The sequence below is a fragment of the Pungitius pungitius genome, chromosome 2 (genome assembly GCF_949316345.1).
Source record: "Pungitius pungitius chromosome 2, fPunPun2.1, whole genome shotgun sequence".
Classification (NCBI taxonomy): Eukaryota; Metazoa; Chordata; class Actinopteri; order Perciformes; family Gasterosteidae; genus Pungitius; species Pungitius pungitius.
This window is the reverse complement of record NC_084901.1, coordinates 9,756,915-9,783,014: the sequence shown is the minus strand read 5'-3', so window position 1 is coordinate 9,783,014 and position 26,100 is coordinate 9,756,915. Positions and strand designations below refer to the sequence as shown.

Genomic DNA, 26,100 nt, shown 5'->3' with positions numbered 1-26,100 from the left:
GTTGTATTTCGCTCAGAAGAGCTGTGGTCTTCATTTGGAATCAAGAGAAGGGGAAGCCGTTATACTCATCACCGTGAGGATCGCTTGGCACGTCCTCGGCCCTCAGACCATCGAGAATTACTGACCAACATATTTCATCATTTTGCCAAAGAATTAATGAAAAGGCAGTGAACTTGGAGCCTGTTTTTATTAGCCACTCGGGTGCACAAGGCACCACCGCCGGGGGCCCTCCCATGAGCATCTGCTCAGTGGATAAAAAGAGTTACCCGGCGGACACGAGAACCTCAGACATCAAAGTGGCTCACGTAAATGAGAGGGGAAGGACCCACAACAATGGTGCACGCTTAATCTGCCGCTCGGGAAGGCTCAGGTGGCGGGGCCCCGGCCTTAATGACAGACGTTACATCGAAAGAATCAAAAGGTTTCGCTCGCTCTTTCTTCTCTGGCCACGGACCGGCATCGAGCCCCCCCCCCCCCCCCCCCTCCCCTCGCTGCAGCATCACATCGCGGGCTTGTGGAGATGGCACCTCGTGTGGCAGCGAGGGAAGCCAGGAGAGCTATGTTGGTTTCGGCGTTCTCAGGAGCACTGGACACAAAGAGTGGTTGGCGTACAATGGGCCACCTGTCACTGCCCGAATATAATATGAGCTTTAGCAGGTAGAGCAGGTTACAGCAGGTCGATATACCTCACCGCTGCCCCTCGCTTTCAGTGCTGGTCTCTAGAAGAAAAAAAGTCCTTCGATGTCAAACTGTTTGCCGGGTACAGGGAAGTGGAATTAAATGGAAAAGGGAGAGCATGCAGTGGGTCCCGCCGCTTTTATTGTCAGTCCCTGAAAGGGATCGTCTCAGCGTGTCGCTAACTTTTCACACAGAGACGGTGTTTCCATCGTCCCGAGGCTCTCAGCGAGGTGCCCACACAGCCTACGAAGAGTCTGGCTGCTGAAGGCAATTAGCGAGCGACTTGTTATCGCCCGACGCGGAGGGGCTTCTGGGAAAGTGCAGAGGGTCCAAAAAGATGTAAGTAGGTCACAGTGGGTAGCTATGGGTGAGATTTTGGACTTCTTTCGGCTTGGGGGGCTGGTGGGTATCAACCGAAGTCACTTTCTTTTGGGCACACCAAATTCATTTCTTTAAATAGTACATTTCAGAGGTAGATCTCTCCCCTGACTTCGACCCACTCCCACTCCAGGAAGACGATGGGACCACAACAGCACAGAGCTGAGCAAACAGCCCATAAAACCACCGGTCCGGCTCATTGTGGTCCTCTTTTTTCCCCTCCCTCGTTAAAACCCAGCACTACCTTTCAAAGAGGACTACCAGCACAACAATGGCTTGCAGATGTAGAAGTGTTTCAGCTATTTGAGGTAAATTAGATGTTATGTGCACACTGTAAATACTGCACGTCTAGACACATATTTCTGTGCATACTGTACTGTATGTGATGTTGGCATCACGGTGTTGCGTTAAAATCAAACGACTTCAAAGGAAAGGCTCGACGTCGGGGGAAACACATGCTCCCGTGCTCTGGGAGACTGATGCGCGTCCCTCTGATGGGATTGGCTAGGTCTGGCTTGGCATAGAGGCTAGAGGGAGGGCTGTTTTATTTTCTTAGACTTTGGTTCGAGACATAACCCGTGGATTAACGTTCTCTGGGGGAGCTAGTAGGCGTATTTGAATCAGCTTAATGCTAAGGGAAGCTAAGCTAATCCACCGCTGGCTATTAACTCCCAACGGCATGCGATTGCTATTGATATTCTAATAATACATGGCTAGGAAGTTGATCAGTATATTTACCAAGACATTTCATTCATGGTAAAGCTTGAATGCATAACCGTACGTTAAGTAGCTTTGAAGAAATTAAAAGGAAGTGTGTCCAATAATAACAGTCACAGAGACTCACTGGTGCTGTTTGCCTGTTTGGCCCTATTGGCTCTTGGTATTGCCATTTAACGCTTTGTACCAAATACGACAGAGCACGGCAGGGGGTCCCCGGCCAAACACCCGCCGAGTATGAGCTGAACCGGATGAACAGTTCTCGAGATATGTGCAGAACACTTAGAGGCGATTTTATAGTTGTTTAGGAAAAGAGGCTGTGATAATGTTATGTTCTCTTACTGAAAATAACACACTGTATCATCTCGTAAACAGGAGGTCACCTACAATATCAGTTCATGCAATGCGGCTTTTGCATTTCGTAGTTTTTAAATGATTCGTTTGAATATATATAAAGAGGCGGAAGTGATGTTAAGCGCACCGTACCTGCTCCACCCGGATCTCATATTCTCCGTTAAGTTTCTTCCCTCGAAAAAACTTCGCCCTGCAAAGAAACAGAAGACAAACTGTGAAGGTATTGACAAGAATAAAGGATGCATTTCATACACTGGGTGAGACAACACAGATGAAACAAGGCAAAGATTGAGACCAATCAAACTGTGATGTACTCTGTGATGTATTGCAGCAATCCACATGTTGATGTTCTTCAACATCTGGATTCCCCCCCCTGGCACCCACCGAACAGTGTGTGTGTGTGCTCCAAACGGTCAAAACAACCTTAAAATATCCCTTTGTTTATTTTATTGGACGAGAGATGAAATCTCAGCGGACCTTTATGAGCGAGAAAAAAGTAATGACTCATATTTTCCATAATTGCAGCATCTGACCGTGCGGGGTAAACAGAATCTCTTGGCGAAGAGTAACTGCTGAAATAAAGTGCCGTTAACGGAGAGAAACACTCCGTTGTAGTGGAAACGCAGGAGTCACCCAGAAGGCGCCCGTGCCCTTTGGCCCGGAACCTGTGACCTCCCGAGTTACTGGCAGAGCGGTCTCCCCGGCCATCGGACCTGCAGTGTTGACACTGAGCGAGAACAAACATGTGGAAGCTGGAGTTTGTGAAAAAACGCGGCGGAAGGTTTCCGCTGCGCCGCTAAACTCGTTTCTTGGAGTTTTGCCGAGGTCAAAAGCGATCGGATTCTTGCAATTTCAACCGGGCGCAACTGTCCTCGTCTCTGACATTTCCAAAGCCAAATGGACGTTGAAGGCGGGGGGGGGGGGGGGGGCTTGAAAGTGACCTTACTGGGAAATCCCCGAGATGTCGAGATACTCTATAAATCAGAAACAGCGATGCAGGCTGGGGACAGTACCGATTATTACACAGCCTGTATGTCTCATTATGGGTCATCGCATTATGTCCACGGCTTGTCCTAAACATGGACCTCAAACAAAACCTGACCAATAAATACACAGATGGAAATGTGTTATAGCAATACCAGATTTACATATCGACAATGATCCAGCTATTTTTCAGTATTGGACCCAAGTGTGACATCATCGTTGGCATGGTGTACAACTCACTAAAAGAGCCGATAGAAGCGTTTTTCTCGAGCTTTATAATGCAACTGGGTCGACCTCTGACCCCTTGCAGGCGTGGGGCGGTTAACAATCAGTAGAGGGCTGTAGGTCGGAGCCTGGTGCCGCTGAGGCCTGGCGGTCACTGGGACGGGCTGTTTGGGATTCACGGCGCCGCTCGGGCCGCGACAAAAGGCCCATTTTATCCTTTCGCAGCACAATCCCATCATCCTCAGACCCCCTCCACTCATCTCCTCTCCTCGTCCTCACTCTTTTTCAACTCTCACCCGCTCCGTCCCATAAGTCGCTTCATTAGGGGGCGGGTCTTGTTCTGAAGGTCTCCCAGCTGTTTCGGGTCTCGCCCCCATCTCCTTCCCTGTCATTTGGGAGGCCGTAAATCTTCGTGACTGACCTAAATGCTAGAGAAGTGATGCTCCCACCGTACAGATGATCCGGGACCCTCGGGCTCACGGGCTGAAAAATAGCTGGTATGCGTTTCCAGGCGTGCCTAAGAGATACATTTAAGATGGACACAACAAACCATTTCTACAATTTCTTAATTTTAGATTTGACGTATTCGCCGGCGTGCTTCAAGTGTCCAAATGTAAACATTGTTCTCCACAAATTGGTCTGGGGCTTCCCCCGTCCACAGGCCCGCTGTACAAACACCATGCACACATTACCACAGGAATATATGTTCCTTGTTTTATAGCCCATTTACAGTATGTGTATGTGAGTCATGTATGTTGGCAAAACCAGATGCCCCCCCTCCAGGGTTCTTTTGTAGTTATTGTTTCTATTTAGTTCTACTATGCTAAGCTTGATGTTGTGCTAATACTGCTCTGTGTTCGAAGGCGATTTTCTAGATGGTTTGGCTTGTTTTCTCCTATGAAGCACGCATGGTAGCAATAAGAAAGTGTTTCATCATATTAAGGCAAGTAGTGTAGTTATTACCAGTGCAGGTCTCAAGAACATTTTTTTTTTAATTTTGGCCACTTGGATCCCTGGATTGTGGGACACAAATGAACCAAGCAAGTCCTCACGATGCGTCAGGAAGAGTGAAGCACGGATTAACAACTCCCACAACAAGATCTTCTGCTTCTTTTTTGGCCTGTGAGACAGTGTTTTTTTTTTTTTTTTTTTTTTTTTTTTTTTGACACAGAATGAAAATGTCGTCACACGGCTCAGGGCAGAGAAGGAGGGATTGTCGTGGTGGTCGTGGGGATGCTCCTGGAGACTTTGCCTCAGTGCTGTGAGCTGCTATTGTGCCTCAGTCATTGCTGGAGGCCAAGCCTGTCAGCGAGGGACCAGCGTTTCCCCAGAGACCCCGGGGCTCTCTGCAGGAATGCCCAGCGGCAAAATGCAACCCCCGGGACGGGGACGGACACACCAGACTGTGTCTACGAGTCATCCGCATTTTATTCATAGCGTCCACTGAGTGTTGGTTCTAATGGCCGCTCCAGGCCATTTCTTTACAGGTGTCGTCATGTAAAGATGGAGATTTTTACATCTTTATTATGAAGGTCTAAGTCCTGTGTACAAACTCAACCCATGAAGAAGTACACTCAGCCTGCCTTCCGAAACTGAGCCTTTAATAAGTCTAATGTACAGTATGTGTTCCCCTCGTATCCTGTTGCAGGGGATGTAAATAACATCTGCTGACAAGAAGTAAACATGGACCCGAGCTGTTGCCTAGCAACTCAAAGATGTGCTTACGGTGGACTCACCAGAAAGCGACCAGCTATTCTCCCCCCCCCCCCTAACACAAATAGTGACATGTATACAGCTATAACACCAGACATAATGACATGACATCAAAACATCTCTGCATCATGTTCAGAGGAAGCATAGTTTTGGACACAAATCGTTGTCATGGGGTGGAAGTGCCATCCTGAAGAGCGACTGATGCGAGCGTTGATTGCAATGATGAGCAAACCAAACAACTACTAATCACTTATTATGGCCTCTCATCTACCTAGTTCAACTCCCCAGGAGGAGGTCCCCTCGTCTAAAAACCTCCGGTCCCAGGTATGAAATATGAAATAGCAACGGGAGACCTCAAATTGAATATCGGTGTCAACTCTCAGCGTGGACTCGACACTACAACAATATCTGCATCATGAGTGTGAAGCAGAGCGCTTCAGGGTGTGACAGAGCAGAGCGGCTGCACATCACATCTGCTGCAGCTGATTATTTCAGAGTGGGTCATATCAACCTCAGAGCCTATCGCACGGCGCCACCTGCTGGCCAGCGCCTTGACTTCTGCAAAGAAACCTCACAGCAAGTTGAAGATTGGACTACAGTGACACTCAGTGGCCATAAAAAAGGTTTTCTTTTATTTTATTGAAATACACTGTATATTGATTAAAAATATTTCTTGGATTTATGCTCCATTTACAAATGAGACAGACGTGGAGGGGTTGATCCAGCAATAAAGGTTTAACAACCAGCACTAAGGCAATAATAAGTTAAGAGGGGCACTGACAGAGACCCACAATGTAAAAAGTAACCCCGATGACACCAGCTAGAGTCTTTTGTCATCATCTCGCTCTTGAGAATCAACATTTTGAACAGAAAGCGAGACCGGAGGTCTGAAAGAATAAGGGTGTGGTGTCTAATGCTTATTAGCAATATCAAGTCGACTATTGGAAATGCAGGACCGACTTTCTTTTGGAGCTTGATCCACATCGTCACTGGCAAACTGCACCATCCCAAATCAATTAAAAGAAGAATAAATGATGCAAAAATAAACCCATTCCAAGAATGCATTGCGCTGTCGGCGGGGGGCTTTAATCCAGACACAACTTTCCCTCAGCAGAGCCTCGCATATGTTATAATTCAAGCAGAAGAGCACGCCTAGAGCTAGAAACAATCAAATATGTGATCATGCTTAGTGGTAGAATTAGAGTTTGTGTGATATTAGATGTTAATTATTACATTATTATATTAGAATAATATCTCTAATATGAACTAAACACAGTGTACATCTTGTAAGTTGTTTAATACCGTACACCTGACATCCATCCATGATGTTCAGTCTGGAGGAAGGAGGCTTAAATGTTCCTCTTTTCTCCAGTTTAGGGGCAATAGATGTCGTAGATGTACAGATAGGAAAGCCCAGCCCTTAAATATTATGTTTAGGATGTAATGAACTATGATGATGTAGGACATGTTATGTGTATTAGCTGTTTAATGGAAGAAGAAGCTTTAGGCCAAAGGTTTATTCGATGAATGTATTGTGATGTGATATTGATGTGGTTGGGGACACACGAGCGGCTTATTGACTGTGTGGGACCGACGTGATGTAGCGGGCTGCTGCATGTCTCAGCTGCAATAATAGACCTCCAACATACAGGTATGCGTGGTTGCTAAACGATGAACCGGTTTCTTCCCATTAAAGTTCCTCGCAATTAACTACAAAGGAAAGCCCCTCCCTCCCGTTACCATGGCAGCCATGGTATCAGCCTACAAAAGACAAGGACGTGAAAGATTAAATGGGTCACTTCTTTCAATACTACTAGAATATTTTTTTGATTTAACAAAAGCTGAAAAAAAGGAACAGTGGAGCACATTGTGTGAAAAGTAAACATTTCAACACTCCACAATAAGTCCTCATACGCCACCAGATGATGACTAACAAGCTCTCTGACGCCTCAACATTTTGGGAAATACACTTCATTGCCTTCTTTAAATGACTGCATGCTGTAAAGATTCCGCACAGGTTGAGTTAAAGTAGAGCCGAGGGACACGGGATGTCCACTGATCAGTTTAAACACACTGACCTTTAGAAAACAAAGGGCGAGCTGCCATCCTGTATTTCTCAGATGCTTCTCTGCTTCATGTGCTAAGACGACGTTAAGCTTACTACCAATTCAGGAAAGCTACAGAGTGAGCGGTGAGATGCTCGTATGATGATTTAAAAAAACAAACTAATGCATGCAAAAGAAATACAATATCTATTACTCATCTGCTTTGAGACAAACTAATCGCATCATTAATATTCACAAATGAAATCATTTATCTTCTAAATGCGAGAAAAATGTGACACACAACCCAAGCGCACACGCACACACAGGCAAAGAAAAGGTGCACCCACCAGTCTGTGTGCTGGTCGTCGATGACCAGCAGGATCTTGGGCTTGCGTACGACAGGTTTCGGGGGCTGACCCCCTCCTTCGGCCGCCGCGGCCGCCGACCTGGCGTGTGCGGCGGCGGCGACGTTCTGGGCCATCTGAGCGCTCTTCACCACGCTGGAGAAGGAGCTGAGGAACCCCCCCGCGCCCGCAGCCGAAGCGGCGCTGGGGGCGGCGCCCGGGGCCGGTTTGGGGGCCGCGTTGGAGGCCGCGTTGGAGGCCGCGTTGGAGGCCGCGTTGGAGGCCGCGTTGGAGGCCGGCGGCGGGGCGCTCGGGGGCTGCCGCCTCTCTGTGGCCGGGGAGGCGGGGGAGGACGTGGAGGAGGTGGAGGAGCCCGGAGGGGTCGGCCTCTGCAGGTCCATCATGTAGCCGTTGGGGAGGTTGGCCACGAAGCTGCTGTCTGACAGGCGGCGGCGGAGGTAGTTCATGGCGTCGGGCTGGTGAGTCTCTCAGGCCAGAGGAGGATTTTGCGGAAAATGCCTGGAATCCTGCAATAAAGGGAGGGGTGGTGGGGACAAAGGACTATTTTAGGATTATTTGTAACATCTTGTTGTAATGAGAATCAAGTGAGACAAAAAACAAACAATCTGTTGTTGAAGGCAACCTGAGCTGATTAGCCACGCCCACCTCTAGACACTGCAGGGAAAGCAGCCAAAACACTAAACCCTACCTAACCCAGTGGTCCCCAAACTGGGGGCCGCAACCCCCGGCGAGGGCTCGGTGGGCTGACAGGGGGGGTCGCGGCTTCATCACCAACGCTAAAACACAGCCACAAACGTTTAGGACATGTGTTGTGTTCAAACCCCCCCACAAGCAGACAAGCGCAACAAAAAGGAGGGAGAGAAAAAGATAAAGAGAGATGGAGATGGCCAAAAAAATGGTTTGAAAAACTTCCTGTTGAATTTTTTGGTACTGCTTCTTCAATTTTAATATTTTAAGTTAATTTACTTGAAAATATATTTGCAAAATGAAACGTTGAAAAGTTTTTTTTTCTCATTCACATTCCAATAGAGCCATCTACACTGAAGAGGGAGAGAAGGGCCACAACCCCACCGCTCCAAACTGGCCAAAGTGTGATTCAATTGCAATCAGTACATATTACGTAATCTCACGTGTGCGTTTGCAGAGACAAAGGGAGAGAGAAAGAGAGAGAGAGAGAGAGAGAGAGAGAAAGAGTGAGAGAGAGAGAGAGAGAGAGAGAGTAGCTGTAGAAATTAGCGGTGAGCCTTGTGTTATCACAGTTTCGTTGTGTTGTTAATCTTGTGATACTTTTCTTCCTTCTGAAAGTTCACACCAATCAGCGAACGTCAGGAATGAGACAAACAGTCAGACGTGGGAAATAAATGCCGAGCTCGGGCGGGGGGGTGGGGGGGGGCAAACAAAAGCAGAGAGAGCTTGTTATATTGAAGAAACGGTGCAGCTATGAATCTGCTGAGGCTGATTTGCATGAAATTAGATTTCCCCACACACAGGGTGGGACGGGAACAGCGAGCAAATCCTTCAGTGACACAGCGGCGCGGGATGCAAAGTCGCAGCGCTGATTCCCGGCTCGCGTCTGTAGGAAAGCAGACTGAGCCTGAACGGGAGAGAGGAAGCGGTTACTTAACCCGGAGAGGGCTTTATCCATCGAACTGCAAGGAAGCGAGCGGATGGGGCGCGTGGGGGAGAGAAACCAGGGCGGCGAAAACAATAATGTGAGCTGCAAGACTCCAGAAGGCCCCACTGAGCTAAAGGGATTAAATGTCTGCGAGCCTTCGAACATCAGGGGAAGTTATTTCATTTGTTTACTTTGATTCGATAGTGCAAATGTGTTGATTACGGATAAATGGCGTCCCTGTGAGCCACTGGGCGATCTAACGCCACTGAAACAGGAGCAAAGTAGGCTTCCTGCGAATATTGTCACGTATTTTTCCGCTGGGATTAATAAAGGGCTCGACCATGTGGGAAGAATCCTTTTGCCCCAAACAGGTCATTGAATTTCTCAATAATAAAAAAGGAATAACATATATCATGATAAAACATGTTTTCTGGTTATTCCATACATGAATAATACTTCTAATAATAATAATAATAATACTCCTCATCAGTATGCGAATCCCATGTAAATGAGTATCTTATACTACTTTGCGTCATGTTGAAGAGTGTAGTAGTATTCTTTGTATTCAAGACACGTGTGTTCATGAGATCAAGAGGGAAATAAACTGCTATAAATCCTATTTGTGTTGGAGGAAAAAGGTGAAACATTGAATCCCACTGACGTGATTGAAACATGACGTGATTGAGAGTGGCATGGCAACGCTGGTATGTGTCACCCGTGCATGCTAAAATAAATAAAAAATAAACGGAGAACCCATTTTCCAGTGAGGGTTTAATAAAATGAGTCTAACTGCGTGCACACACGTTGTTCCCATTAATTAGTCAGACTGGTGCTGCGATAGGTTAACAAAACATTGGCCAAATGGCCAGTTTCAGGCTAAATGAGCAAATACAGAATCCCTTTATCTTCATTTCTAAAGCCTCGCATTTAGCCAAAGAAAGAAATTACCGAGAACGCTTCATATAAATAAAGATAGAAAAAAGCATTTATGGTATTTGCATGTGCAAATGGATGAGGAGGACATGTTAAAGTAGTACTAAGGAACCCCAACAGCAGAAAAAGGCCTCGGCAGTAATCACAGGCTTTGCTCTATGGTGAGGGGGGAGAGCAGGATGGGCCCCCGCCCCCCCCCCCGGGGGCTTAGTGCGTTGTGTGTTCATCTACAACATCTTGTGATTGAAGACCTTGTCTGAGTTCTTTCCTGCTGGTCTCAAAGTCCCGTTTAGTTTGTTGGTTTTATTTCATCCCGATGATCTGCTGAATGTGTCACATATCGTGTTCACACCACCGCTTGTTAGATTTGTCGTTTCCCACCTTTCAAGTCCAAATGATGCAAAAAGAAGCATTTTCAAATAAGATTTGAACAGATGTTGATTTCCTCTATGAGGCGTACTCAAGGCTCAATGGTTGCTTTAGAACGAAAGATGTGCTTCTCAATAATTGTACAGTCAGAATAACCATGTGGATCTATTTTTGGAAGTATGGTTGTATTTTTTCAAATGAATACCATTGACTTAGATGTGTTCATCATTTTATGATGTTTACAAGAGCATACACAATGACATCATCCTTATAAATGCTTTGACGAGAACCCATCTCACGTCCCACACAGAGCCAGGTCGTGGGTCATTGCCCAACACTGGTAACCTGTCACCATCCCAAAGGGCCGAGTGTGTGACTCCCTGCTGTCCAGCAGGCAAACGTTTTGGCTGTTATTATTCCTGACAGCCCGGGCTAGGAAGGAATAAATGTTTCCGGTTCTGAATCTGAACAGCTGATAATTGATGTTTAGTATTAATAATCCATAATTTTTGCTGCGTTTCTTTTGAAAGTTACGTTTGTCTGCACTATTGGAATGCATCAATTTTAGACCACCAACATTACATTTTATGTCAACATCATGTTATCTTTTGCATTTCAAGGAATTCATAGCACTCAGTTTGCACTGAAATGAATCAGTTAAGTTGTTTCTCACTATTATATCATGATGCACTAAAAGGAATCACCAAGTCCTTAAATCAGTTTTCAAAGAGTGTGCAGCCATTTAAGGCCGAAACATTTGATGCATGGTTTCAGTGCTGTTTTCCTTCCGGTACGACCTGTGACAAACACCCATAGAAACTAACTCACTTCAGTTGCGACATGAATTTATAAGCCAGGCTATTTAATGCCACCGCCTCAGATGTGGCACGACGTCTGCAGGGGAGATGGTGCTATGTTGTTGTGGGAGGCTGTGAGGAGAGGCCCGCTGCTTATTTTAATCACCCGTTGCAAAAACTTGTAAAAAGGAAGCTTGTGAAGACACTCCAGGCCGAGGCTGTTGATTCCGGTGCTGTGAAATGCGTTCAGCACACTCGCTCCGTCTCAGAGAGACCTTACATTGTCCAGTGGGAACAGAAAGATACTTAATTAGAAAACGGAGCCGTCGCTCTTATTAACCACACAATGGTCCACTTTTAATTAAAGACTCCCCGAGCCCGACACCTTATCTGTCTGAGGGGCGCTGAGAAAGTCATCCTGGGAACCTCGACTGCGGTGACGGAGCGCGCTCGGCGACTCAGCGGCCTCGGAGGGTCTGCGGAGGCAGCAGCAGCAAGGAGAGGGGGGAGCAGGAGGGGGGGGTGGGGGGGGGGGGGCTGGTGAGGCGAGGAGTCGCTGCCGAGTCACTGCAGACGCCACATTACTACATTAGTACCATCGCAAAGGCAACGACACAGGGCAGGCCCCCCAGCAGAAGAAGCCATGTGGCGTAGAGTGACCACTTATCTTCCCCCCCCCCTGCCCCCCCCCCCCCCCCTCCCACCCTCCAGGTGTTTGGACTAGAATTCTCAGAACCAAACGAACTGTTGCTTTTCATCACTTCCCAAACAAAGCTCCAGGTCTGCTTCATTCGACGCGCCGTCCATCCCAGTCACATCTACGATATGACTAACAGGCTGCTGATGAATCATTTCCATTAAAAAAAAAAAGTAGCTCCATTCACAACAAACCAGCCCCCACATTACTACAACTTGTCTCTCCATCAAAGTGTCCACTCGGCCCAGACAGACCAGCTGATAAGGGTGACTCTAAAGGTCCCCATGAATAAAAAGGGATCATTAGTGGCGGCATCCTGCCGTTCATGCTGAGGACATGTGTGCGGAGACAAGACAGATGAGTGTGATTAATATTTAATTGTATTTATTTTTCGAGGGGAAATGCACAGCATCCTCTGCAGCTTCACTAAAAGGGAAGCCAGATGAAACTTTTTTCCATCTGCAATGGACAGACGTCGTTAATTAAGAGACACGCGTCTGGTCTGTTCGATCCGAGTTGATGGACAGCAGCCCGGCGATTGGAGCAAACATCCATCATCACATTCTGATCCAGATATCGCTACATTTCAATCGATCAACGGCAATGTGAGACAAGCCTCTCGCGGGAGGGGAGTGGACAATACATAAAATAAACAACTCAATAGACATCTCTCCAATTGATTCCTCCAAAACTGTGGAGAGGAATTGAAAAAAAGGCTCCTTTGCATAGCAATCCGCTGTCACAATCATGAAATGGATCCCCCCTCCCCCCTCCCCCCCCCCCTCTCTCCCTCTCCCCCTCTCCCAAGTCCAAAGGACCGGAGGCTGCAGGGATACGGCTGAGGGAATCCCTGCGCAGACCTACTACAGACCCCCCCCCCCCCCCCGCCCCCCCCCCCATCATCATGATAATAACACGCTACTGACAACACGCGAGCTTCGGTGCGTGGAGCGGATCATTTCCTCCCAAAAGCGCCGCCCGACGCACACAGACGTGTAAAGGGAGGATGGGAGATCCGCACAAAGGGTTTACCTGAGCGGCTCTGTGGGATGACTAAGCAGCGGAGGATGCTTCTTCTTCTTCTTCTTCTTCCGATGATGCTGCTTCTTCTTCTTCTTCTTCTTCTTCTTCTGCGATCAGGTCCGTGGTCCTCCTCCCAGCCAATTCCCCCCCAAATACCCCCCCCCCTCTCTCTCTCTCTCTCTCTCTCTCTCTCCACAATGCATGCCGGGAACATGAGGGGTGTAGTCCGTGGTGCTTTTATTATCGAAAGGAACTGAGCATCACACAAACGTGTGTGGACAAGCATTACAATGGTTCACAACCGAAACAATTACACAACTGCAATACAATTAAAAAAGAAAATCCCGCTGAAATCCATCATTTAATTCAAATGACAAAAAATGGACATTTGCTGCAGATGGAGAGTGTAAAACAGATGTTATTCTGATTTGATAATTAGCAAAACATCCCCCACAGCTGTGTGTTACGTAACCATATGACTTGTAGTAGTAGAAGTAATTGTAATTTATTTGCCACATATATGTATTTTGTATATACTCTTGTAACAACATGGTTTATGCTTCTTGGGAATCAATCATATTTTCATAAATGTATTTCGTTTGTGCCCTCATAAACACCTCATTTTAACAACCATCACTATCCATCTGTCAGCTCCATCTGGGCCGTTTCTACACAAACATTATAACAAATAACATAAAAACTACTTTGTGTTCAACGTTGTTGTTGCAAGAGAACTAGCTTTTGACATAATTATTCTCTAGATCATGCCATAAAAAAACTTTGATGTAGAGGAAAGTGAGCTGTGTTGTGTTGTGTCAGTTTTTACTCAAAGTGACTTTAAAGTGAGGCCATGACAGTAATGCCGTCAACTTAAGGATGTACATATATTTTGGTGGTGCATCCCGGAGAATAATACCTTTGGATCTGAAATAAATTGTTTCAGATAGCCATAGTGGAGATGCCAACTCCACTGTGTGGCTTGTGAAAGCACTAAAACATGTGTAAAATGTTTTCAAAACTTGCCTATAATTGTTTAGACACTCCAATTAAAAAAACCTGTTAGCATCTTTTTTGTTTTTTAGCAAAAATGTGCTTACCTCTCATGTATCTCTTTTTGTGGGGGATGAGTGGATGGCTTTTCAAAACTATGTGGTAACACAAACTATTTCTTCTATTGATTTCCAGAAAACCGGGGGTGGATCTACTTCCCCCCCCTGGCACAAATCTCCCATAATCATTTTTGCTTCGCGTTTTAATGGTTTTATGTTAAAAAAAAATACATACATACACTGTATGCTAACCACCATGCACAAAACAGCCCGCTGGTGAGTCATGAATCAAAAAGTCACTAAAGAGAGTCAGATAAATTCTTCAGTAGTGGAGAATCTAAACGACCCCCAAAGCATTGCCACGTTGCTCCGTGTCCACTGGTATCGGTCAGGCTGCTACCAGCACAGGTAAATATTTTAAAACGGCACTCGGGCACAGAAGAACCCGTCAACCCTGAGCTGTCGCTGATGTAATAGAGGGTAATAATTAGTCATTTATCTCTGGGGGGGGGGACACACTCTGGCGCCGCTGTGTAGCTCCTGTCTGTTGGTTGCAAAGTCAGCCGCCCCCAAATAAGTGTTCTCTGTGTGGCCAAAGGTCAATGTATTTGTACAGCACGCTAGTAGCACAGATAGTTATACGGAATCCTACGTTTTATTTCAGAAGTTCATAATAACGTTGAGAACTCAAAGAGCCTTTTCACGACACTACAGTCTGCAGTCGAATGATTACGCAACAGGATCATAAGCACAAAGCTGGGTTAAGAAAAACTGGATGAATTCTTGGGGAGCTCTTTGAAGGAATATACAAATCCCGGGATTGTGTTTGAGCTAATTAGACTTTTATGAGAAGCTTTGGTCCACCTTCCAGCCCTCAGAAGGAAATGTTCACAGATGCTGCGATAGCTACTAATTAATTCCACATGTAATGTTACACCAAATGTTTCATCTTCAATGGGCTAAATAGCGTCAGCATGAATTATGACACAACCAACTCTCTGCCTTGAATGCAGTCATTTCTCCTTGATCTCTCTTGAAAGGGGGAATCAAATGTTGCTGCTGAGACAGGAACAGAGCAGAGCACAAGCTGCACCCCAAAGTGCAGCGCAAATGTTGTCATCCAATCACAGCGAGACACATCCGTATACAGCAGCCGCACGGAAATAGAAACTAAGCTGAGGGGGCAATCTCACAGGATTAGTAGTCCCTTATTTCACATTACATTGAGAACACATTTCCCCTCATCCCAATTATCCGCTGCGTTTCTTTTCAAAACTCAAGGTTCTACCGACAGACCACTTTCTGAAAAGAAACAATGAGAATAGTAAAGGAAGAAGTAGTGATGAAGGGAAGATGAAATACAAAAAAGTGCAGCAGCAACAAATCACTCCCTCAATTCAGCTCATATTATCCGCTGACTTACAGACATCTTTTTCAAAGTAATACCATCAGAGAGGGCTCTCTGGGCCCAATGACAGCATTATGACATCATCTGACACTTTCCAAGGTTTGCTCCCTTTAAAGAAGGACGCTTTATCGTAGCAAAGTTGTGGGATAACTAACAACCAAGTTATTTCCGACTAAGCTCGACACAGTCAACCATGATTCTGCATCCTGGATTAAAGGGGTAAAAATGCATTTACAAACCCCACCTCCCTACACAAGCAATTCCCTCCTGTTGCCAACAGGTACCATTCAACCTTTAGTGATCGGCTGATCGACAGGTGTTGCATTTATCTACGGAGGCTGCACATCTACGGTCACGATCTGCTGACCGCGGCTGTTATTAAAGGCACCACAACCATTCCACAAACTTGACAAGCCCCCCCCCCCCCGCTTGCTATCAGCCAAATGAAGCTCTGACTCACTTCCTCTCGACCCCCCGGGGGCTTCTGCCGCTCTAGCGCTCTTCCATCGGCTGGAACAGAAGGGCTGTGACTCAGCAGAAACACAAACACCTCAAACACCAGCAGGGTTGCGCGCAAACAAGGGAAAGGAGTCATATTTAATTCATAAGCTCTTGTAATGCCGGCGGAGCTGATTTTCCGACATGCCCGAGGCCCGGGAGCTCCTGGCAGCCGGCAGGGAGAGGGCTGCTCCATGTCACTGGATGTTCACCGCCTCTGGGTGGGCTGCCGCGTCCCGCGGGGAGCAGCTGCATTTACCCAGAGGACAGCTCCATCTAAATGGGCAGCAAACCCATAATGGAGCACAGGTGGTCAGAGAGACGGATGTTCTGGTTGTGTTGGCCAAATCCAATGTCCAGATCCATGATGATCCTCCGTAAATCCAACGTACCATCGGAGCTGCCCCGTCATTCGCTGCTCTGAGAAGGCAACGCTCTTCATTGGTTCTCACCATTTACAGTCGTCCACCAACAAGCAACAAGTATCCAGAGGTTTGATTGTATGGAAAGCAGACTGTACTTCTCTTTTCATGTTGCTTTAGTAAAGAATTGTCCTCTTGTGAAAAACGAGAGTAAAGCAGAATGTGGCTCGGGACTGACAGGTCGACACCATTACTTGGTCATGAGTGGAAGTCGTCACATACGCTGTGTTAGATGTATTTATTTGCGTATAAACATGTATGTAAAGAAACGGTAAGAAACTACATAGTGCTGGGGGGGGGGGGGGGGGGGGTTCGTAGTAACTGACAGGAGGAGTGAAAAGCACTTAGGAAAAAAGCACAAGGAAAAAAGATGAAGCAACATACATTTAAATATTCATTCAAAGACCAAACAGTAAAACAAAAACAATTAAATTGTACCAATCAGATAGTAGTTTAAGTTAATAGTTTTAGGTACATTACAAAAAATCCATATAATTAAGGTTCTCGTGCTTTTGGTCAAACGATAAAATAGATCATTATTACACAATCGGGTTGTGCCAAAACCTTGTCTATATTTCTATGACAATTGATTGACAGAAGTCTAAAATGTTTAGTGTTTCCATTTCAATGAAGTTGATCAAACGTTTTGAATTCTTGTGTCACTTCTGGTTGCAAACAAAATATGCTCCACCAAGGTTTGGTGGTCTTGTTATTTGGAAAAAATACATACCATCATTGAGTGGAAAAAATGCACTCAGATTAGAACAAATTCCTCTTCATAAAGTTATATAAATGATTGCATAAAGTCAAGTGTAGATTTCAGTTAAATCCATAAGTGAAGTATCATCTGAAGATGCAAAAACTATTCACATTCACACTGCAGATTTTCAGGAGGCGGTTGCTAGTGTATGTATATTGAGGGGGGGGGGGGGGGGGGGGGGGAGTGAAGGCCGTATGTCTAATGTCATGCGCCGCCTCATTTCACAGAGAAGGCTCACCCCCACCGCTGGGGGCCTTTCCGATTCACCTACGAGACGGACAGAGAAAGCACTGCAGCTTCAACGGCAGCAAGCGAGGCCATTGGATGCAAAACGAAAATGAAAACGTTGCTTCTGTGTGCAGTTTTATTATTCATTGATTTAATACACAAAATAAAAAGCTCCGGAAAACACTGATGTATATAGATAGTCACACTCGAAAGGGATTTAACTTCCAAACAGCCCGCATGTGCACAACAAAACCTTATTTGAATGAAGCCATTAGTGTGATAGCGTATTTTGGCCCAGGATGCTGCCTCCCTCTCTGCTGTTAGAGCTACGCAGCAGAACCTCTGGCTTTAACAACAACTATGAAGCATGTATTTCTGATTAGAAGCACGAGGATTTGAATCCTGAGGAAATGTCCGTTGATTTCAAATGAATATCCCTCAATTTATTTTTCATCACACACCTATGAAGTGAAATTCCATGTTAGATGGAAACAAAATGAACCCCAATTACATGTTTTCATAAAGCTTCCAAATAGGTTTTACAATCTCGCAATTTTGTCGTCCTGTTGCTGCCCGACATTCACTTAACCACAGCGGGGGGGCGGAAAACCCACACAACTCCCCACTTAGTAGAAGTCTTTTCCCCCGGGAAATTAAAAAGTTGCTTTAGTATAGTAGCTTGGCTACTTTGAGGTGAATTGATATTTTGCCGTTTTCCCTAAGCAATCACGCAGCTATCATTTTTCTTCAACGGAGGTGATGGCGCTTTTGGGGCATGACTTCTGCTGGTCGAGTAAGGCGGTGTGCTAAAATCGTACGAGGTTGCGCTGGGTCGGAACGAGTGTGCGCTGGGTGGAGTAGCTGAGGCGCTGGGTCGGAGCGAGGCTGCGCTGGTTGTTTGGGCCGACACCATGGGCTGAGACGGTCTCGGCCGCGGGTACCGCCGCGTACCTGTCAACGAGTGGGTGCGTGGCCCTGTACTGCAGCAGGTACTCGGGGTAGATCTGGTGCTTCTCAAACACCACAAAGATGGAAGGGTTCAAAACGTCGTCCACGCAGCTGTGGTAGAAGTTGATGTCCCCTCCGTCCTTGGAAGGGGGTCGGCGGTAGCTGGACTCCCCTTTGGTGTAGTCTCCCACCAGCACCCGAGACACGAACATGGACCTGACGTCAGAGTCACCGGTGTAGCTGTGCGAGTACTTGGCGTCCCGGGCAAAGTAACTACCTGTGTTGGGACACAGAGATTAAAAAGATGTCGGGGTTATTGTAGTGCCGCGAAAGGACACCAGGTAGTTTGGTCATGAGAATAATTTGTTAGTTCGTTAATTTGTTTGACTAACCCCAAAGCGACTTTTGTCATCAAATCAGTAAATGGCCCACACTTTATATTTCTTCATCTCACCTTGGCCAAACACCGTTCCATTGAGTCCACAGATCCTCCAGTCAAAGTTGGTGTGGCAGATGCCATCTACGTATTTTGGGTCAGTGCCGTGAAAAAGCTGTTTTTCCGTCACATTGCGCCCGTTGTTGTTGTTCTTCATCTGATTCTTCTGCCTGTATTAAGGATTGAATCAGAAACGGTAAAGCTGATACTTTAAGGAATGAGTGCTGACCAACTTGAACTATAAAATACAATAATAAATACTAATATGCGGCCATTAGACGGTGAGGGTTATTTCTTCATTGTAAAAAAACATACGTACCACTGAAAGACATCCAAAAGAGGTTTGTTCTGAATCCTCTCTATTTTCACAATGTCAAAGCCTCTCATAGTTTTACAGAAAAGACTCTCAAGCTCCTTAAAGTCCTCCGAGAGGCGCAGCAGGGGGACTCGCTGGAAAACACACGCCAACAGAATCATTTTTACTCAGACGTACAGCTTTCTCAGATTTGATAGCCACAGAAACACATTGGGAACATTGACATTTCACCTTTAAAGTTTATAAGTATACGTTTATTTACACGTGCAGCAACGGATTTTTTGAAATTATGATTATGATTATTTTTTTTTTAAATATGGTACATTATTAGGACTGATATAAAACAATGGTGATATTTGGCAATATCCTTAGATATTCAATTTTTATTACAATGATGTTGTAATGATTATTATTATTATATATGTTTTCCATGGTGAAGTTGATGATTAACACTGATGACGCTGATGGTTACTACCATAATAATTAGTACAATGATGATGATTCTAGTGATGATTATAAATATTAGTGTTTAGGTTCCGCCTGTTAATTATTCTTCCGTATTCTCATCTGTATTTATATCATTTTTTGATTGCTGTTTCCCTCTCTCGCCCTGTCATGTCTCCTGTGCGTATTCATGTAAATGACTTGCGTGGCACCAATTAATAAGCTGCAAAAAAGAGAGCGAGTGAAATGTGCCGACGTTGTCAATCACACCCGACTGCAGATATTAAGCAACACCACGTGAAAGCTTCGAAACCGCATGTCCCAGCCTTTTACACTCAATGTATAGATAACAGCCGGCATATCAACACACTGACAGACCGCTGGTTGAGAGGAAGCATTCTCAGACGTATCACTTGGAACACGTGTAGCCAGTGTGGAAACATGGACGTGTTGTTGTTATCATAACTGCTTTTGGCACAACAAACTGCAGTACTTGTTGTTTTGTCTTGGCTGGAGACGGCACACATCAGCACCACTGCAGGTCAGAGCTGCTGGATTTGGTTTGCTTACAGGTGCGGCGCGTTGGACAGGATGACGGTGGCCTGGTTTCAGAGACTTCACATCAATGACACAGCGTCTCCCTGTTTTTCAAGCCTTCCATGGGGTGATGTCTCTCCATCTTAGCCAGCGTTTTAATATATTATTTGTGATTTTTGTAAAAAATGAAAATATAAAACGTATTTTTGAGGTGGTGACGTGTTTGAGCAGGTTTGAATGAAAGCCGTGGGGAAATAAATGTAATGTTAACATAAAAGATAAAAGAAAAGTAACCTGTAACAGCTGGGTTCTAAAATATTTATCTAACGTTACTGAAACAGCAGAGAACCATGCATTTGTTGGGGACTATTTACAGAAGTGGATTAATACGCATTTGGAGTACTTACAGCAGTAGGATGTTGAATTTGGGATTGATAAACAACAGCAACAAGTTCATTGCAATAAAGGGACATTTTTGTTTAGAGCCATGAACACTGCTAAGTAGCTGCCATTAGCTCCTCTTATGATGTCGATATGTCTGCACTATGGCTTACCATACTTACACAAACACATTATTTAACATTAGTGTGCCACATCGCATACAAGTGTGTTGATGGGCACCACAACTGAAATTAAAAGGAGTTATCAACCCCTAATAAATAGAAAAAAAGAAAGCAATACATTCCTCTAGGAAACAGTATTACTGCCAGTGTCCACAATTACCTGTATGCTCTACACAGAATTAGAGTTCTAATTTAGTTCTTAGTTCTAATTTTGTAAACTTGACATTGCTGCCTGTCATGAACCACGATGCACAGCCATGACAAAAAAACCAAGTAAATTACAAATATTGGCATGTAGTTTCAGTAAACCCTGTAGTGTAGTTAAGTGCAGGAGGGAAAATTGATTAAGTTGTTTAGTGTGGAAACAAACAGTAACCATTAGATAAACACAAAATGGGTGACTCGGGAAGGAGAGAGGCACAAACTGAGCACAAGAAGGCTTTTAACAGAAGGCACTGGCACAAAGGGCCCATGTACTGCCAGTGCCACTGATTTCTCCAGGGGAAGCCGATCCCCTGAGGAGCCTCTGCCACGCCCACTTCCAACGCCTGAAAGGAAGGCGGCCAGGGCCGTCCCACTGCCAAATAATGTCATCACAGATCTTATAGTCTGGATTTGGCTACTTAAGCTACAGTAAAGTAAGCCAGGAACACAAAGGTGTGCTGTGTTCAACATACCTTGTATCCTGTTTCTGGAATCTGCGTCTTGTCCCAGTTTTTGGGGATGGTGCTGAAAGTCGGTTGAACAGCTGGCCTTCTGTGGTCATAAAAGAAAAGTAGGATCAGGATTATTTCTAGTGTGAGTGTTTCCCAACACAGTACATTTGAGATGTCGTACCTCACTCTCTGTGTTTGGACATCGGCTGCGGAAACAAACTTGGGCCGTCTTTTCACGAGCCTCTGGGTTTTGTACTGCGTGTTTGTTTGCATCATGTCTGCGAAAAAGAAAAAAAAGATTATAGCACTGCTTGAATATTCCAAAATGCACCGAAGTGTGGACGGAGAGATCTGTTGCGTAACATGTGTTTACCCTGGAAGCTGAGTGAGTATGACTGTGAACCGGCGGTGAAGTTCACCACGTCTTTGTCATTGCTCAGAAACTTCCGCTCCAGAGTAGAGCTGTCCATGTCCGCTGCCACACTGCGTCCAGCACCCTGGATCACAGGACAGAAGCCGAAAAGGTGACCAACGACCAATCACCAGTTGTTATTTTTTTTATTTTTCTCATTGTGTGGCAAATGTATATGTTTATGGTTGAAATGCACTTATTGTAAGTCACTTTGGATAAAAGGGTCAGCTAAATGACACATAATGCAATGTAAAGGCCTTTGGAGTGAGTTTGCTGCAGTGAATTGCATTAACGGTGGTGGCCCGACTGGACAAAAGGTCTCCGAAAAAGAGGTAAACTGACCTTTTTGGCCCCAATCAGCTCGGCTAGCTTCCTGTCAGTGTGCATACCCACAATTAAACTGTAGGCTGCAGCGGCTGATGCTATTTTTCCGTGCTGCACCTGTGTTTGCTAACTCGCCCCCGTTATCTATGAGGAACTGTGTCAATGTTTACGGAGTTTATATGACTTTGAACTTGGATCAAACGTTGTCAAATAATATACACCTTGAACGTATCCACTTCAGAATAATATCTCTACACCATTACATAACAAATCCATTGTTGCTATGAGAAAATGTGACGGGAGCAGCTTTAGCAGATCACAGGATATTCAGCACTCACATCAACACACTTACACAAGTGTGTAGTGCTAAATCCAACTTGAAAATACTCACAGCTGAAGCGTAAATGTTCCACTTCCCCAACTCATCCTCCCAGTACCAAACCCACTCAGTGGTGAGGAGGAAGGTCGGCTCGAGCAAAGAGTTTGGGGTGGAGAGTCGCCGCACTTTGTCCGAACCGCGGGTCATCGTGTCAAAATGCACTGGTGTGATGCCGCAACTAAAATACAGCCAACCAGAGAGAAACCATTAATAAAAGCCATAATAGACAAACAAATTCTTCCTGTAAAATAATGCTTCTCTCATTCTTCTATACTTTCAGTCCCACCCAACCAACAAATAGGATATAAAACTAAAGAAACAAGATACTTGTTTTATTTTGTTTTGGGATTTTATTTATTCATTTTACAAAATATGTTGTTTCCACTTGATCGTGTTGAAAGGCTAAAAGGAGTTTTATATCTGACTTTTCCGTATATCCATATACAACCTGCAGATCTACAGACATAGTATTACTACAAAAAAATGAATAGTAATATTTAGAGCAAATCAGCAGAAATAATTATAAGCTTTTTTCTCTAAAATGAATGGAAATGGTTTTTCCCACCCACTATATACATATTGAGATGGTTAAAGAACAACATCCCAAAAGTACCTGTATGTTTTTTCAGGGTCACAGTAGTCCTTCTCGATGGCCTCATTATCAGGTAAGGCGGTCCACCTGTCGTCCTCTCTGACCTCCCATTTGTACGGCATCTTGACGTGCACTTTAAAGCAGCGCTCTGAGAACACATCGGTCACAACACCCAAATGAGCCTCAAAGATAAAAACAATACCTGTGACAACCGCACAACTAGTGCATTTATTGACGTTCCGCTATGACGCTGTGTCACCGATCACTCACCGTCATCGTGTATACAGCGTCCTTTGACGAAGTACAAGCATATCTCCGTTTTATCTGAAGCACACAAACAAAAAGTGCACGTTTGAATTTGTTTATAGCTTAACATCCCAACCCCCGACCCCGAGGTTTGCAGGTGGTGTTATTCACCTCTCACGGGTCTTGGCCTCTGCTGTCCACCCGGACCGCTGGCCCCCTTTGCATCGCCCTTGACGGCCCCCGGGATGTCGGCAGTGGAGTTGACATGGCTGCCCCGTTGTTCGCCGCGCCCTCTGGCTTTTCTGTTCTGAGCATCGTCGGAGTTCTCCCTGGCGAAGAAGTGAAGCGGCTGCCGAACATTGTTCGCTCCATCTTCGCTGTACAGATCCAAATCGTCAAAGTCGAGGTCATCGCTGATGTCATCGGGGGAAGAGGTTTCCTGCCGCAGTAGGTTGTTGCCATGGTCTCCTCTGTTTGCGCTGCAACCTCTCTGGCCTCTGTTGCCTCTGTTGCCTCTATTCCCTCTATTGCCTCTATTGCCTCTGTTGCCTCTGTTGCCTCTGTTGCCTCTGTTCCCTCCGTTGCCTCTGTTGCCTCGGTAACCACCTCTCCCTCTGTACCCTTGGCTCTGCTCTGAATTCCCACCATCGCCGCCGCTCCAATCATCGACAGTGGAGGAGTTGCCCCTATCGCCCTTTCTGTCAATGTACTTCATAGCCAACATATTACCATAAATGGACCTCAGGGAGGGAATGAGGTCGTCAGGTATGCCTCTCTCCTGCAGGCTCTTGTGTGGCTGGGGAGCATTAAAATCATGGTTCTTGACACAGCTGCAGTCGCGGTTCATGTACTTCTCGCAGATATGCAGTCTCTTGCAACCAGGGCCATCCCCACACAGGCCGAACTCCCCGCCGCCATTGTTGTAATTGCGACATATCTGGTTAGAGGAGAAGAGTAAGCAAAGAAAGGGGATCGTTAACACAGGTATACATGAGGTCATTCAACTTCTACTACTTTAGAGAACGCTAGGGTCTCTAGCAATGGTGTCTTCAGAATCTGTGTCCCTTTGTGTGCACGAGGCATCAGTTTTGTGAACTACAAAACCTGCTCTGGTTGAGGATGAAACTTACGGAAGGCAGAAGCCAGTTGTCACTCTGCAGCAGCAGCGTGCGCAGCTGAGTCAGGTTAAGACTCTGCAGGTCATGGCTCCTCAGCAACGGCATGTTGTGATCGGAGTCCAGCTGATGGGAGAATTTGGCTCCCATCCTGTCATCAAAGAGCACAAAAGACCCATGGCACATGAGTGGGTTTGAGCTTAAAAATAACGCCCCTGCGCAAAATATTAGCGCGTCTGTCTATCCGTAAATAAAGGTAATATAATAAGATGTGTATTGGTGTGATACAAAAAATAATCTTGTGGGAGCATCACTTCATATGGGTCTATGTGAAATATGCTAAACAGTTCTGGTGTATTTGGACATCCGGTAACTTGGGACAGCATAAGGAAAAAGAAAGTTACTTCTCCTGTGTGATGTCCCCAACGTTATCTCATGTGACTTTGGACCTAAGCAATGTATTAGCACTCCTAACTTAGTCTTTTCAAGGCAGAAGTAAAAAGCTTTTTCCTGTTCCGGTCCCAAATGACCTGATGTGCCAATATACCGGAATTCACCCGACTCATTTAACTCTCGACCAGAGGTAACGTTAAATTAGCTAAATTGTAAATTAGGGTTTAACAAATAGTCTGACTATTACCCAGATAGCACAAATTTGAACTTTGAAGCTCCATCACACTTCATTGTGTTGAACTAGTTTGTAACATGACGCCCGCGCTGGTTTTTATGACAGCGGATTTGGGGAAACCTACAAACCAACGGTACTTGAACGCATCACGTGTGGCCTTCAAAACAAGTCATTAAACGCACCGAAACGCAACACCGACGGTCTCCTTCCCACTGAAGTTATATTTCCATATTTAAAAGATGGTGATTATTCGGATTTCCACAATAAATACCTCTTTATTAAAAGAATAACTGAGATATACAAGTAGTCACAGGCCTCTCCTGGTTTCACGTTAAGCCCCGTACTTGAAGGCATCTCTTTACCTGCCATGACTGAGCGGACAGGATCCGGTGAACAGGAACCTTTTACACAGGTGAAGCGCGCCGCAGAAGCACTCGCAATCTCGGACTCTGCACATCTTCAGCTCGGTCCTGGCCACCACCTTCGGCTGCCCGAAGGGACAACACATAGCGAATTTCTCCTGGTTACGGATGACGTCATTAATAGCTTCGCCCGAGCCGAGATTAAACATCAAATAATCGGTGTCGACTGCTCCTTGATTGTCGCAGATGAACTTCAATATTTCGGAGTCCATGGTGTCGGCCCTGCTCTTTCCTTGTTTCCTTCCAATGTCAAAGGAAACAAGGCGGACACTGTGGAGTCCAGAGCCCTCCCTGCTCCAGGAAGTACGGTATCGTTTCTGATGATTGGAAACCGAAACTTAACCGGAGCTCTATAATAAGCAGGCATTCCTGCTGTAACGCTGCTCTCCTCCACTGGGGAGCGCCGTCGTGTTATAAAAACATCTCACTTATGTATTGGCAGGGCATGACGTGAACGTGTTTGAATGTAATACATCTTTTTTTTTAGACATTTGTAAATGCAGATACGTCATAAATAAGTATTTGGAGTTATATGCGCATAATTAGCCATCTGGGTCACGTGACAGATCCTTACATTGAGGGCAGATATCAAAGGGTTGCATTTGTTTTGGTTGTTGCAGTATAGAATAAGAAAACACAACACGTGATGTAATAATCAATATTCAATACTGCATTATACTGACTGACAGGGACTGTTCTCTTGCGTTTTTGCCGTTGTTGACAGTTTAAAGTGGGATTAAAATTGCCAAACCATCAGGAACTTTGACGCTTAAGCTCCCTAGAAGAAGTAGACCATTCTTTCTCCCTGTTAAATGGGACCTGGA

The 26,100-nt window shown here is 45.5% G+C and overlaps 2 protein-coding genes across 2 annotated transcripts in view; both read right to left on the bottom strand.

Annotated features, from left to right (window-relative positions):
- LOC119210077 (synapsin-3-like) overlaps positions 1 to 13,050 on the bottom strand; it is a 68,589-nt gene extending 55,539 nt beyond the window's left edge. Inside the window, exons 1-3 of the mRNA XM_037459693.2 lie at positions 12,903 to 13,050; positions 7,442 to 7,965; positions 2,260 to 2,317 (exon numbers count right to left, since the gene is read on the bottom strand). Of these exons, the coding sequence (XP_037315590.2) occupies positions 2,260 to 2,317; positions 7,442 to 7,905 (522 nt within the window). The 5' untranslated portion in view covers positions 7,906 to 7,965; positions 12,903 to 13,050. The remainder of the gene's footprint in view (positions 1 to 2,259; positions 2,318 to 7,441; positions 7,966 to 12,902) is intronic.
- Positions 13,051 to 17,387: 4,337 nt separating this feature from the next.
- On the bottom strand, positions 17,388 to 25,625 carry LOC119210808 (protein mono-ADP-ribosyltransferase PARP12-like). Its single transcript, XM_037461186.2, is given in 13 exon segments — positions 17,388 to 18,223; positions 18,225 to 18,483; positions 18,661 to 18,812; positions 18,962 to 19,092; positions 21,180 to 21,258; positions 21,340 to 21,436; positions 21,532 to 21,655; positions 22,286 to 22,451; positions 22,887 to 23,013; positions 23,136 to 23,189; positions 23,283 to 24,048; positions 24,242 to 24,377; positions 25,217 to 25,625. Coding segments are annotated over 13 exon segments (2,610 nt in total). The 5' UTR covers positions 25,489 to 25,625; the 3' UTR covers positions 17,388 to 17,976.
- Positions 25,626 to 26,100: the final 475 nt, after the last annotated feature.